The sequence below is a fragment of the Tetrao urogallus genome (assembly GCF_951394365.1).
Source record: "Tetrao urogallus genome assembly, chromosome: 1".
Classification (NCBI taxonomy): Eukaryota; Metazoa; Chordata; class Aves; order Galliformes; family Phasianidae; genus Tetrao; species Tetrao urogallus.
Window position 1 is genome coordinate 159,409,532 of NC_136813.1, and position 15,235 is coordinate 159,424,766.

Consider the following 15,235-nt stretch of genomic DNA (forward strand, 5'->3'; position numbering starts at 1 on the left):
TTTCAGAAGCTTAAACTCTGGTGCTATGACCTTTTTTTTTTTTGTGAAAGTGAGGGTGCAACTTGAGGCCCACACACAGGTCCAAGTGAGCCTGTGGGGAAAAAAAAAACAACAACAACAAAATCATTTGGATGTGGTGCTCAGAGACAGAGCACCAGAGGGTTGTTAGAGCTAGGGTAGTATGGTTGGGTTGCGGTTGGACTTGATGATTTTTAAGGTCTTTTCCAACCTGAGCTGTCCTATGATTCAATGATGGTTCTCTCTGGACTGTTCTCTCCTATGCTGCCAGGACAGCAGATGAGCGACTTCAAGAGCCAGAGCAACCTCCAGATAGAGCCAAGCCCTACAGATCAGAAACCATCCATGTTTCTGCAGCTTACAAGGGCGGAGAAAAATTTATCTGTCCTTCAACAACGTGTACAATGTACAGAGACAACCACCTCACAAACCAGAAATATATGGAAACAAGGGCATGAACAAATGCAGAAAAGAAGGAGCATATTAAAGCCACCTGCAAACTCATCATGTTAGGAGAACATTAGAATGGGATGCCTCCATATAAACTACGTTTCTTCTACGCTGAATTTTTATACTGCATACGCCTGCTTTTCATTAAGGCTTTATTCTAGCAAAGTTAACAGAGACCAACATGATCCCTGCCAGGTTATAGTAAACTCCAGCTTTGGAGAGCTGAAATTAAACTGAAACCCTACAAGAAAACTGAATGATCTTGTTATCGAAATAATATTAAATGTAAGAAAGCAAAGATTAAAGTCTTCAAATCTATCCCAGTATTTATAAAGTACATGAGACTGCAGTCATTTAGGGCCATAACATCATTGAAATACTGGAAGACTGGAGAAGTTTTACACATAATTTTGCCATCTACTTGTAAAATAGGTTAACATATTTATCACCAGAACAACATTCAACTAGAAGCATCTGTCAAGTTTAATTCCTTGTTAGCCTTAAAAGGAGTATCTTGTAGAAAGGTGGACTGTCTTGCCAAGTTGATTAAAAAACAGTAATAAAGTTGTAGTGTATGAATTTACAATTCAGTGTTCACTGTTTGGAAACAAATAGCAATTACCACACTTTCAAAACAGCTTGGTCACAAGTCAGTCTGATAAACAAGGGTAGATCTTTTGTTTTGCTTTTGTAAAATGCTTTGAAAGGTTAAATTGGAAAAACAAATAGAACAAGCTCAAGATACTGGAAAAGAGGTGGGAAAAAGGTGGGATAACCTCAAACTTCATAAAATTGATCGTAGAATATAATAAGGAAATTATTAGATGATGGTGCAGAGCTAAACCCTGCTTAACAAACAGTTACGCAGTTCCAGAGAAGTGAAGATATGTGATATGTTCTATCGTAAATGTATCACAGTACTGAAAAGAAGCTATCTGGATGCAAAGTATTTCCTTTCAGCAATTACAGGAGGGAAAAAAGAAAAGCTTTGGTTTTATTTCTTAAGTTTCTGAGAGTGATTCTGAATTAAAAGAGCAAGTTTCACATTAAAAAAAAGGAAGCACTGGCACTAAGTCAGCTGCACAAAACCAGAAAAGAAATAAAAAAAAAAAATCAACAGGCAAGCAGAAATTCTGTCCAAGCTAGCATGATACTAATCTCTTAATAAAGGCCATTATTCTGAAAGCAGATAGTCAAAAAACCTAAATCAAGTTCTGCCACTCAAGCAAAAGCTTTCTTCAACTTAGTACTTATAGCAACTAACTCCCACACTACTGTGTAACAAAAATCCACAAATATGTTAAGACAGAAGAATCACCCTCGAGTCTTCACAGTCTAAAGGAGAAAGTTACTTACTTCATATGTATTGAGAGACAAGCAAACAGTGTGCAAGCTGACAAGCAAAAGTCTTCCTTGTTTTAGTGGAGTTCAAATCCAGCTCCCCAGGAACACAGCTGTATTCTGAGTTCACCACTAGCTAATAAAACTGTGAGGAAGGCAGTTGTAGGGGAACTTGTGGGTCACTCATCACCATTCAGAAGGAAAGGCTTGAGGCAACAGCATTCACCATACAGGCACTAAATAATGTTAGTTTAGGAGCTCAAGACTGTATTTGCTAAGAATGAGAGTAAGACAACCCCAAGCTTTCATCACCTCTTTGGTACTACTGGGGGGGGGGGGGGGAAGAACAACCACCCTTATTTCTGTGTTTTTTTAGTAGTAGAGATTTGAGGATGTGAAGCTTAACTCTTAAGTGCTGTCAACAAGGAACTGCCCCCTGCTATTAATTTTACTTGCTGACCTACATGCGCTTTGGATTTTCTCACCGTTACGAAATGCCGCTGGGCACCACACTGAATTCACTTCTGAACGTACGGTCAAACAGGACGGTGAATTTGCTCATTTTGGAACTGCATATTTTACTGGCTCCCACTAATGGGTGGAGCTGCTGTCCTTTTGACTGTACATGGGGCAAAAAGAATGATCTGGTCAAACAGCTTAGAAGTACCTATAGGGTAAAGAGAAACTCACATGCTTCAAGCTCCTGTGAAACTCCATCTTCTACCCCATCTCAGAACACCATGGTTTTCATGCCTTTTGCAGCAATGGCTTCCAAACACATTCCAACTTCCCTTACACCTTTCACACTTGCCTCTCCACATACAGCTCAAACCACAGGATGACTTAGACCTTTAAAACCACAGTTCCACCTGATCACCTATTTTCTCCATTCCCAAAATAAGATAGTGCTTCAACAGCTCAAGCTAAGCTGCTACTCTGCAGTTGGAATTCAAATTCAGAAGACTGCAAGCCAGGGATTCCAGCTGAACTCAAAGGACTGAGACCTATAGTTTTCATTTGGTGACAACTAGCAGACATGCCTCTCTGTATGTGAAGACAAAAATAAAAATCTTCCTTCCCCAACCCTGCTGTACGTGCCCCAATGTTGCTTCCCTTCTTTCTCACATCCAAAAAAAAAACAAAAAAACATCACAGTAACAAGAGTTAACTGTCATTAAAAATGTTCAACAGAAGCCAAAGGCAGCAAGCAAGTGCAGACAGAGATATCACAAGAACCAAATATGTGCATTGAAGCACCATGTGTAACTTACTATGTAACAGCAATGACAGAGTAACATCTTGACACTAGCAGTCAGTCACAGACAAACCTGGTCAGTCACAGACAAACCTATCAGCTTCTCTTTCAGCAGCTGCACTCACAATGCCTCACACCCATGACCTCAACAGAGCATTTGTGCTTGAGGCACAGCACTACTCTAATAAGCCTGGAACACGCAATTCCCAGTTGCAGAGATAATCACACCTACTCCTCTACACGCCAGCCTTCACAACTGTAACCTGCCTGGTTTCTTTCTCTCTACCACTACCACATTACTTGGGTTATAAAATCTGCTCAAAATAAGGACAATTTGGGGATTATTTATTATTAAAAAAAAAAAAAAAAAAAAAGGCAGAAAAGGTGAAACATATTTACCAAAAGCATGCACTGAAATATTACATTTGACTAATTCCAGCTTTATTATAGCATCAATCTTGACAAATTTGACATTGAGGTCAACTCCTCTGATCAGACCACAGACAACAATCAACCCAATGCCATAAATTCAGGAAGACTGCAGCTTACTCCTCACTCTTTGTTGGGAAGTTAAACTCAGGTCCTTCTCTGGCACCGCCCTTTAATTTAGGACAAAGGGATTGTATAGACATCTTTAGATTCCACCTAACCATCTCCACAGTTACTAAATCCTGGACAGCAGGGATTTACAAGACTATACCTACAATCTTCATCTTAGCACATTACTGTTTCAATCAAGTTAACTGAACAATACAGTTTTATTAAAATAATTTTTGGACGCTGATAGCAGCAATGGCCATTTTCCCCTAACAGATGGGCTCCTGGTGAGCTTGCACATGACTATCTGCCAAGACACAGATTACCACCAAGAATTTTCTCTCTCACAAACGCACCAAGCCATCCCTGACTGCATTCCTAAAAGCTGAAACATTTTCTCCAGTTGCTCAAAAAGATCACAAGTTTCTTCACAAGCTGATCTTAGTTTTCCACCAAGGTTTCCCCTCAATGTTTTACCAGTGCATCACTAGTTTATCTTCAAATACACACCACTGTTAGTCAGCAGCTACTAATGGCATCAATTCCCTATCCTGCACTTGCTGCAGAGTAAATTGCTTTGCAGGCAACCCAAGCAAAAATCATCTAAAACACCAACAATCATAATTCCAAGGTATGACAACTGTCCACAGTAGTCTGGAAAGTGGGAACTCCGCCATTTCAGTCAAAATGCTACAGTCCAGAAAAGTGTCACTGCAGAACCTGTAGAAAGTATTTCACATCCATAATGCTTCATGCTCCAACAGAAGTACTGTAAATTGAAGACTGGTAAGCATAAACGAGCAGATGTACAGTTATGGAAATACATTCAGTTAAAACTGAACAACAGCAACCTTTCAAAAATACAGCTAGCTTTCAGAGTAGCAATCCAGGAAGTCAGCAAACTCACTCTCTAATAAAAGTAACCTGGTTAGTGAGATTCCAAGTAGCAACATCATCTCTAAGATCCTATCTTCTGCTTTTGCAATGACTTGTGTAGCTCTCTTAAAATACATCTTCTACATCTGTCCTGGTTTCAGTTGGGATTATTTTCTTCCTCGTACTTAGCACAGCACTGTGTTTTGGATTTAGGAGAAGAATAATGTTGATAGCACACTGATGCTTTAGTTGTTACTGAGCAGTGCTTACACAGAGTCAAGGATATCTCAGCTTCTGCTGGTGACAGCAAGGAAGCTGGGGGTGCACAAGCAGCTGAGATGGGACAGAATCAGGAGGGCCAAAGGGCTGTCCCATACTACGTGGCATCATGCTGAACAGTAAAAGAGAGATGGCTGGGACAGGGGGAAGCCACAACTCAAGGACTGCCTAAGCATCAGTCAGTGGATGGTGACCAATTGCTCACCAATTGTGCCACCTGTTTTGTATATTCTTTTATTATATCATTGTTGCTATATTCTCCTCCTTTTACATCCTATTACGCTGCCTTCATATCAACCCACAAGTTTTACCTTTTTCCAATTCTCTCCCCCAACCCACTGCAGTAGGAAAAAGTGAATGGCTGCTTGGTGCTGAGCTGTTGCCACAACATCCTAAACATCTGCAGCTGGCACTGCCCTTTATACAGCAATGATTTTGACAGACCACCTCCACCAAAAACAGTTGCTCCATAAGTGAAAATACCTAAAATTATTATAAGGATGTTTTTTTAACTATTGAGCAACTAATAAAATCTTAAGTGTGTTTATTTTGTAAATGGAATTTGCACTAAAATAAACTAATTTAAACTAAATTAATTGGAATTTAGCTGGAATTTAAACTAAAATAATCAGAGTAAAAGCTGGTCAATTAGATCCACTAGACCATCAGTTAAGAAAAGTATAGCATAGTGGACACGAGATAGTGGAGTTCAGGATCTTGCACAGAGGAAATGAGGAAGCAGGACTGCAACTCTAGAAGAGGGCTAAGTTTAGCCTCTCCTGGGACCTACTTGAAGGAATCTCACGGGTGAAGGCTATGGAAGGTAAAGGAGTTTTAAAGAGCTAGTCAGCAATCAAGCATTACTTTCTCCAAGCTCAAGATCAGTATAACACTAATGAGTTTAAAAAAAAAAAAAAGTCATCAGGAGTAGTCAGGATAGATACACTATGAAGAGTCACACTGAAACAGTGTGGTAGCCTTCTAGGATGGAATGACAGGGTAGGCAGATAAGGAGGGAGCAGTATATGTTGTCTATGCTGACTTCAGCAAGGCTTTCAGTACTGTTGCCTTGTTGGAAGTGTGGGCTCGATGAGTGGGCAGCATGGTAGATTTGAGCCTAAAGAGCCTGACTGGCAAAGCTCAGAAGGTTGTGATCAGTGGCACACCAGCTGCAGATCCCTAGTTAGCAGTGACCCCCAGGGGTCAGTACTGGGTCTGATCTTGTTCAATTTATTCAGCAATGACCTGGACAAAGAGGAAGAGTGAGTGCACTCTCACTAAGCTTGCTGATACAAAACTGAGAGGAGTGGCTGATAATCCACAAGGCTACACAGCCATTTAGAGTGATCTCCACAGTCAAGAGAGGAGGAACCTCATGAAATTCAAAGGCATGTACAGAGTCCATCATTTAGGTAGGACCAAGTCCATGCACCATAACAGGATGGGGGGCTGACCTGCTGGCATATGGAGAAGGACCTAAGGGTCCTGTGGACAACAAATTAACCATGAGCCAGCAGTGTTCCTTCGTAGCTAAGAAAGCCAACGATATCCTGGGATGCATTAGGAATAGTATTGCTAGCAAGTTAAGGGAGGTTATCTTCCCTCTTCACTATGTCCTGGCAAGGCTACATCTAGAATATTGTGTCCTATCAGGGCTCCATAGTACAAAAGACATGGAAGCTCTTGGAGTGAGGCCAGTAGAGGACTATGAGGGTAATTTGGGGACTGGAACAGCTCTCTTATGAAGGATAAGAGAGCCAGGACTGTTTAGCTTGGAGAAGACCAGGCTAAACATCAATGGATGTAAGTATCTTATAGGAGTGGTGCCCACTGCTAAGACAAGAGGCAATGGGCACAAACACAGGAGGCTCTCTCTTAAAGCCAGAAGCACTTCTGTAAGTAAGTGAACACTGGCACAGACTGTCCAGAGAGGCTGTGGGTTTTGCTCCTTGAAGATCATCAAAAACTGCCTGGATATGGGCCGGGGCAGCCTGCTCTGGGTGACCCTGCTTTAAGCAGAGGCTGAACCAGATGGTTCTAGAGCACCTTGCCAATCTCAACCATTCTGTGTGGTTCTATGCACAACAAATGCTTATTTGCTAATGTTTAAAGATGATGAACCACTGATGTGATATAAGCCATTCATCCAAATGTTTGGAATTAGTTACTAGAAAGTGTTTAAGTACACTTTGAGTCAGCATCTTCATTCCTATTTATGCAGCAGCAACTGTGACAGTGTGACCTTTAAGTAGAATACATTTGAAAATACAGTTGTCCATAGAGTATCCTCTTTATTACAGACATCATCTCATAACCAACTACAGTATGAAATCAGCATTTTAGTTGCTAAATAAACACACAAGGAAAAGAAAAAAAAAACACAAATGGAAAAATATATTTGACTCGAATTACCAATATAGCATGATGTATAACAGTGTATTACTGCACATCCAAAACACTTCAAAAGCTGCTGAACCAGATCAGCCACACAGCATATGTGCATCATCCTGTTCACATTAATGACTCACACTCACAGCTTCAAGCAGGGTTCCCTATACTGAACTACTGCCCAGAGAAGTCACATTGATAAATGCAGTCAAACTACAAGGAGGCAAGAGGAATCACTCAAAATAATTATTTCAATGCCTTGTTTTTATTTGTATTTTGAGATAAATATATATGCATATGAATGGTTATTTATTTTAAGTTTCATGTATGAAATAATACAAATTTGTCAGAACTGTTTTCAACAGCAGAGCATCACATCATAAACAACTGCTCAGAATGAGCAGCAGTTCATCCTAAAACTGAAGCACTGAACATATGAACTCATCAGTGGCAATTTGGGCTATCAGAACATTACTAACAGTGAAGCACAAACAGTCCATCTTATGCTTAGGCACACCATTCTGCTTGTCTAACTCAGATGCATATAATCTTAGACAGAACTACAGGCAGTATAGCTACTGCCACCAAAAGGTATGCAGGATACCATTCCGGACTACATGAATAGCCTTTAAATGTGAATGCTGCAAGAGTGTCCAAAAGTGTTTTCTATATTGGTATGATAATCTATGATTATCGGATAGAGCAAAAACCTCCTTCAGAGTAAAACTGACAGGAAAACCTCTAAATGCTCTTACGACAGACAAGGTAAGAAAAAAAAAAAAAACCAACTAAACACCTGACCTAGTTTGTGTCCACTGTCTGGAATAACAGGAGTTTAATGAGTACAACCCTTTCTCTTCTACTGGGTCTACTGATTGACTTTTACTACAAGAGTACTAAACTCAGTTGATTAACTTCCCTTTTTATTCAGAGGTGAACAGCACAACTGTCTTGCAAGGTCGCTATCCAAAGTATGCATCAACTCAAAGTGCGAACCAAAAGCAAACATACTTTATCCTATCCAAAAGCAGCACAAGCTGAAAGGGTCAAGAACAAAACCAGCATGTGCTTGGAAGAGATGAGAAAAAAGTTAATTAGCATTTTAACAAGCGGTGCACTTCCTAACTAGATGTGAAAGAGATCAGTGGATAAGGCAAAACTTACTTGTTACTACACTTGCCTAAGAACAAATATTGCTTTAAGGCTGTTCTCAGTAATTTTAAATCTGCTCTCTTCAGTGACCTCAGTTAAACAAACCTTGAAAGAACTATTCTCCTTCAAGAGATTCTTTCCTGTTTAAGGAGTAATCGATACCACTACCACTCAGAGTTTCCACAGACCCAGCTGGAAGAGGAAGCTCCCCTAACAAATTGGGAATCTTTCTTCCTCAAGAAAAGGGCTGTCTGAAACGCAGATTTAGAGGTACTAAGTTTCCATGTACCTTTAAGACGCTCCTCTGAGAGGGAATCTATACTTGAATGGGTCATCAAGCATCAGCCTGATTAAAGTTCCTGCTGATAGTCTCTAAAGAGCACCAGAGCATTTAATTTAATAAGGTAACCTAAACAGTTTATGCTTTCCTCAGCTGAAAGGGACAGAAAATACTTGACAAGTAAAGAACAGAAACAGCACACAAAGTTGGGAAAAATATGCTGGTCAAATTTAACTTTTCAACAAATCACATTTCCATCCAGTACTGTAGCAGATAGAAGACACTGCATCACCTCCAAATGTCTTTAAAAAGCTACAGTTTAACTGCACCTCAACCTCTCCTATCCCTTACCCCCACTACACTGCTATGCTACCAATGCTTATCTGATCATGGGAGGAAAGAGCTAAGCCAGAAGAAATCTAACTCCCCAAACCAGTCTACAACAAAATCAGATATGCAACAGTGAAAAAAAAAAAAAAAAAAAAAAAACCCACACAAACAAACAAAAAAAAAAAACGAGGGTGAGAACATCAGAGCAACAGCAAAATTAGCTTAAATTCACTTAAAACTGTTGTAAAACAGTACTGTGAGTCTAAGTTACCTTAAGAAAAGAAGGCATTTTACAGTGTTCTTCCAACCTACAGTGTCCCTCAAGCATATCTGCAAGGGATTGGGACCAGACCAAACAGAACTTGATATGTTCAAGAACATATACATTTTAGATGAAGGCTCACAATTTTTCTGAAAACTTTTATCACATTTCTTACCCCCTCACAAGAAGCTAAATGCTGTTCTTTAACACGATGTATTTTTTTGTTTGTTTGTTTGTTTTTACTAGAAGTATTCTAAACATTAAATTGATTCTTTCATTTTAATTAAATCCAAGTTTTTCTCAGTCAAAGAGAACTCCAAAAAAAAAAAAAAATAATAATGGAAGACGCTTAATAAGAGAAGTATAGGGCACACCTACATGCACAGACAATCATCTATCCTTTCAATTTCTTCCCTCTGCAGCCTTTCTTTAATGTTTTAATAAACGCTACTTTGGACTGGAGTTTCAAAGTTCTAACCTTGCCATTACAGACTGTTACATACACGTCACACACATTAATCTGAACTTCAGGTAACTTCAAGTGAGCATTCCAGAAGAGCACTGCATGTATGCTGCAACAAGTTTCACCACAAAATGTTACTTCAGTAAAAGACAATTCTAAGCCTTAGCCAAGTTCCATAATTACATAATGTCTTTCATGCATCTCTGTCCTGAGTACAGGCACTCTGTTTCAAAGCCACAGAATGTAAACTGTACTACAAGAGATTCTGACGTTCCACAAGTTCAAATGCAAGAGCAACATATTTTGTGTTACTTTCTCTCTGAAAGGTTTTAGTTATCTCTTAGAATATTTCAGAAGGTGATGTAAATACTTCTTGTAAGTATAGAAGCAGATGTATGAGCAGTCCTTAATCTTCTGCTCTGTTTCTGTTAGTTTGATAGTTCTGTTAGTTGGCATCAACTGTAAAGAAAGCTGAAACAACCTGATCCAGTCACAACATGAAACTCCTCTTCAAATCAGTCCCAAGCTCCTCCACAGTGAATTTACTTCACTACATGCCTCATGAAATGTAAAACTTTCAGTAGCTCAGTTGGAATATTTAAAGAAAAAAAGTTGTTCATGAACAAGAAGTAATCTCAGGAGTACCAAGGAGCTTCTCAGAGATGCCCTCCTGAGAGGGCACAAAAAGCTAGAAAGATTGGGTGTAGAAAGCTACAATAAAGGTAGCGACTCTTCAGAGAGGTACAATAGCCAGAAAAGCCACCACAGGTAAAGTTAATTCAGTGAAGGAAGAAAGGTACCAAAGCTGCAGAAGCCTCTGAAAAGCAAGTAACTGCACCACAATCCCATAAAATATTTGCAGTTCCTGCAAAGCATGTAAAACCACACGATCACTTGAATGCTAGTGAAGAGGCAAGTTCCATGTTTGATAACCCAAGACTGTGCATTTACCTTATGTTTTTGTTTCTGCCTGAAAACACTCCAATACAACAATTCCATCATCTACCTTCTCACTGTCAAACATCATTGCAGCAACTACCCACCAACTATCATCTTATAAAACCTACTTAGAATTCAAGAGTCATCACCAGAGAACAAGCATTTTAATCATATGCCATCAGCAATGACTGTACACCATATTTATCACCTTAAATCCAAAGTGTTACATTGATGTATCAACAAAAGAAACTAAAACTAAGCCAGATAACCTAAAAGGGTTCCTCGGTGGAAAAAAAAAAAAACTCAATTAATTCAGCACAGCAGCAGTCCTTTAAGTTTTCTGTTTTCTGTTTTTCCTTTTTTAAACTAACCCTTTGTTTTTCAGTCAACAGACAATTCTTTATACCATAGAAAAAGAATACATACCATTTAACAGCTAAGTTCTGCACCTCACCGTTTTTATCTTCCAGTAATTTCAAAATCATCTTCACCACCTTTCTTTCACTGTCATCATCCAGCTTGATAGAATCTTTCTGTAGTTCTGTCATCAAGTCATTAGTAGCCATAAACCTGACAAAAGACAGTCAGATAATTATTGCTGAAAGAATATGGGTTACTCACAGTGCTCTACAAGTCAAGATTTTCAGTTTCCACCATTTGTTATCACACGAACTACACAGTGTTATCTACTTTGTGTTGCAAGCAGCATTTCTTCTACTTATACAATAAATAGGAATAAAATACAATTTTAAAACACAACTTTTAGTTAGGTCATCACCTTTTCTTGATGAGGATAGCTACACATCTTACCTCCACAGTTTACACAGAGATTCAGATGATCTCCATATCCCCCATTTGAAGTAGTTCTTCCATTAGCTACACCAACTTTGTAAGAAAGTCTCATCTCTGCTTTGAGGTTATTTGAAAAGAACTTTGAAGCAAGAAGAACAATACATTCTTCCAGATGTTCACAAAAAGAACGCAGGCATTAACGGAGAAATAGAAGTGAAACTATGATTTATGCATTTTTCATCATCTGCCCAGACTGGTTTGTTTATAATCCAGACAATAGCCAAAGATGTTTATCCAGTCCTCAATCCAGGGTGAAACACTGAAGTCTCAGATTAATCCTTGAGAGATCAATCAAACAGAAGCAGCTTTCATACCAACTAATTTGGTATTAAATTCTGCTGTCACACTGACCAGCAGAAGAACATACCGAGAAATGACTTTCCAAAAATACTGCTTTCATGCCTCTTGTTTCTTTTCTTTCTGAAGTCTGTTTTCCAATCTGTTCCTCTTTCATGTGTCCTTTCTTCTCAAGCAAAGTAATAGAGATGCTTTACTCAATTACAGTTCCCAGGGGCTTCACTACCAATCCCAAACCCAACCAAATGCCCAGAGAAAAAACGGTCTGCAATTAGCCAGTTAGGGCTGACATTTGGGCTTGAGATACATTAGCTGCAGACATCGCTGCAGCTCAGGTCATACTTGGAAGGTTATCTCTACAGCTTGACCTGCTTGATACTTGTTGTATTGAAAATGAAAGCCAAGACTTCATAATCTTAACGTGTACCACAAACACCAGATGCCTCCCTTCACATAACAGACCAACTTCTTGTCTTTTAACAGCCATTCCAGGCTAATAGTCTTAAGATGTTTCTCACTAAGATAAGTGAAGGCCTCATTCATTTTCCATTCACTCCAAGAATCCCACTGAAGCAAGCCTACAATCTGACATGAACCAGATGCTTGCATGATGGATGTAAACAGCACCAGCCTTTAAGCAGAGCAAGGAAAAAGGCAACTTGAAAAGTAAATGTAACGGACAAATAGGATGGGAATAAGGACATCCACAAAGTCAAGCAGAACTTTAAGAAAGTCATCTCCACCTTACTGCTCCGTTTACTTTCTTTTCTTAAACCTTCATGGCCTCCTATCACACCCTTGATCAATAGCCCCCATTTGCTAGCCTTGTTAACTCTCACCCCCTACTTGTGACAATTTCCTTGACTCAGCAGAGATCACACATCAGTTCATCAGCATTTCTGCACTAAACCACAACAGGGATCTTCCTGGCAGACAATAAAATAATCAAAATACCTAAACCACACAGTGGTATGGGCAGGAATAGCAACTTTAAATCGAAGTAGCTGCTATTTAGAAACATGATTTTGAGTAGTTTAGATACAGTCTTTGGTCACAACTGCTTCCTCCTTGAATGCATCAAAGTTCCCATGGTGCAAAGCAGCAACATCTCTGTAGCTCCCAACCCCCCCCCCCACATTCACAGAGCAGTCATACTCTTCCTCTGTGAGCACAGCGCTCCTCCCACAGCCCCAAAGTAAACTGTCACCTTCCACTGCTGCCCATTTAGAACTTCAGTTGCTGGACAACAAATGTCACAAACAACTGCATCAGAAAAGTTAGTTTATCCAGAAACTGGAGGATTCAAATTTACAGTGAGATAGCTATTGAAGCACTGTTGGCCATCGGCTCGCTGATAACAACGATACCATCTCTCTTCGAATACACATGGTCTAATAAAAACATCTATAAATACTGGCACTCAGAACTACTATATCCATTATGCAAATACACGTCACAAAGTTTTCATAAAAACCCCACGTAATGCTAACTCAGCCAGTTTGTAAAGGCCTACCAGCATTCATTTTTATGGCTTGTAATTCGGATTCTAATTTTGGTCATTTTTTTTTAATATTTCAGAATTCCACAGTTGTTCAAAGATCCTGAAATGGGTAATCCATTAAACGTGATCTCCAAAAGTTAAAACTTGTTCTGTAGTTGAGATGCATCACTTGGAAAGAAGTGTTTGCTACAGCTGCATCAAACAGGTATGACCCATTTCTTTTATGCAAGAAGTTTTAAACTCACTGAAAATCAGGAGCAAATACATCACACCATTTCTTGAGATACCCTTCCCATGAGCACAAAAGGCAAAGTTCACTTAACCACACACAAAAAGATAACAAAAATCAAGCTAAAAAATATTTGGTAATACTCAGAAGAGAAAAAAAATATCTGTTTTTCAGTGTAATGAAACAACTCAGGCAATTCTTAACTATGCGCTTCAGATTAACCAACTTCAGTTTTAAAATTTGGCAAGTTTGCAATTTAAATTTTGGAGGTATCCTACCATAACATTCCAAATAGGTAGACGTGGAAAAAATATACACAAATGTGCCCAGCGCTTCAACAGTTCTGTCAAAAGCAAGCAAAACGATTCCAAATCCATTTCTATGGCTATTTAACCATCAGCTGTTTTCTGCTAGACTTTAATATGCTAACAAGAAATTGATTTGGATGTCAGCAAGCTCTTGAACTCCAACCTAAGCACTGCAAAGCTGCAGCAATGGTGTAAAACCCAGGAGTGTTTCATACATATCTGCTCTGATGCACTCTGTTCAACAGCCCAAAGCTTCAAATGTGAATTTCTGGCGACTCATCTCAATGCAGATGAAGAAACGCAATTCTCTTTAAGCTAATGCTTTGTTAGAACCATACAAATAGATATATATATATATATATATATATATATATATATTTAACTTATTACTGAGTGATCTCCAGAGGTCCCTTCCAGCCCCTATGATAGCAATACTATGATATTTCATTTTCTGATATTTTTTTTCCATTTTTATCTTTCCAGTTCTTACACAGCAACCAAGCGATTCAATAAGAAGCACCGCTCAGAAACACAGCTGCCAGTCCCCACAGAACTACACTGGCTTCTCCCTCGGAACGCACGCAGTCTCAGACGCAGCACCAAGCCACGCGGGGGGCACAGAGCCGCTGTGCCCACAGCTGCGACACCCGGGGCACGGCGAGCTCCGGCCTGGCCGGGCTGTGCGTGCGGAACGGCAAGAGCCGCGCGCCCGGCGGCCGGGACGGGCCCGGCTCACCCGGCCCAGCCCCTGGGCCCAAGCAGGCCGCCCGCGGCCCGGCCCCGCGCCTCCCACGGCCGCAAGCACGGCACGGGGCAGACGGCCCCGTTCCGCACGGCGGGCCGCCGCCTCCGCCCGCGGGCTCGGCCCCGCTCTTCGGTGTCGAAGCGGGCACGGGCCGGGCCCCGCCATCACCGAGGCCTGGGGGCGGCGCGGGCCCCACCTGAAGTCCTTGTCGCTGGACGTCATCTTCTCCAGCAGGTTGGAGATGTGGTACGAGGCGCTCGCCATGTTGACGCCGGCGGCCTGCGGGAGGAGGAGAAGGAGAGAAGGAGGAGAGGGCGGCGTCCTGCCGGCCTGGCCGGCTCCACTTCGCCCGCTGCTGGGGACGGCGCGGGGCTGAGGAGGTGGGGGAGGCGGGCGGGCTCCGCCGCCTCCTGCGCTGCGGCTGCACGGGGGCGGACGGGCGGGGCGGCGGCCGCTCGCGCTCGGCGCGGGGTCGAAGGTCGCCGGGGGCCCCTCACGCCGCCGGCGCCGCCGATTGGTTCCGCGCGCGGGCGGGTGGCGCCACGGCGTACGTGGCGCGGAGCGTGCGCGGGAAGCTCGAGCCGCTCTGCCGCCAAGGACTACGAGTCCCGGCGTGCACCGCGCCCGCCGCCTCAGCCGTCGGCGGTGCGTGTCGGGATTTGTGGTTTAGTGGGACGACGGAGCTTCGGTTGGTGGCCGGGGCGCGAGAGCGCCGCTCTGGTGGCACTGCCGC

The 15,235-nt window shown here is 41.5% G+C and overlaps 1 protein-coding gene across 1 annotated transcript in view; it reads right to left on the bottom strand.

The window, feature by feature from the left end:
* Positions 1-14,766, bottom strand: part of CAND1 (cullin associated and neddylation dissociated 1) — a gene marked incomplete at both ends in the record, with an annotated part of 28,308 nt that extends 13,542 nt beyond the window's left edge. Inside the window, 2 exons of the mRNA XM_079538936.1 lie at positions 10,997-11,140; positions 14,699-14,766. Coding sequence (XP_079395062.1) covers positions 10,997-11,140; positions 14,699-14,766 — 212 coding nt within the window. The remainder of the gene's footprint in view (positions 1-10,996; positions 11,141-14,698) is intronic.
* Between the last annotated feature and the right edge of the window lie 469 nt (positions 14,767-15,235).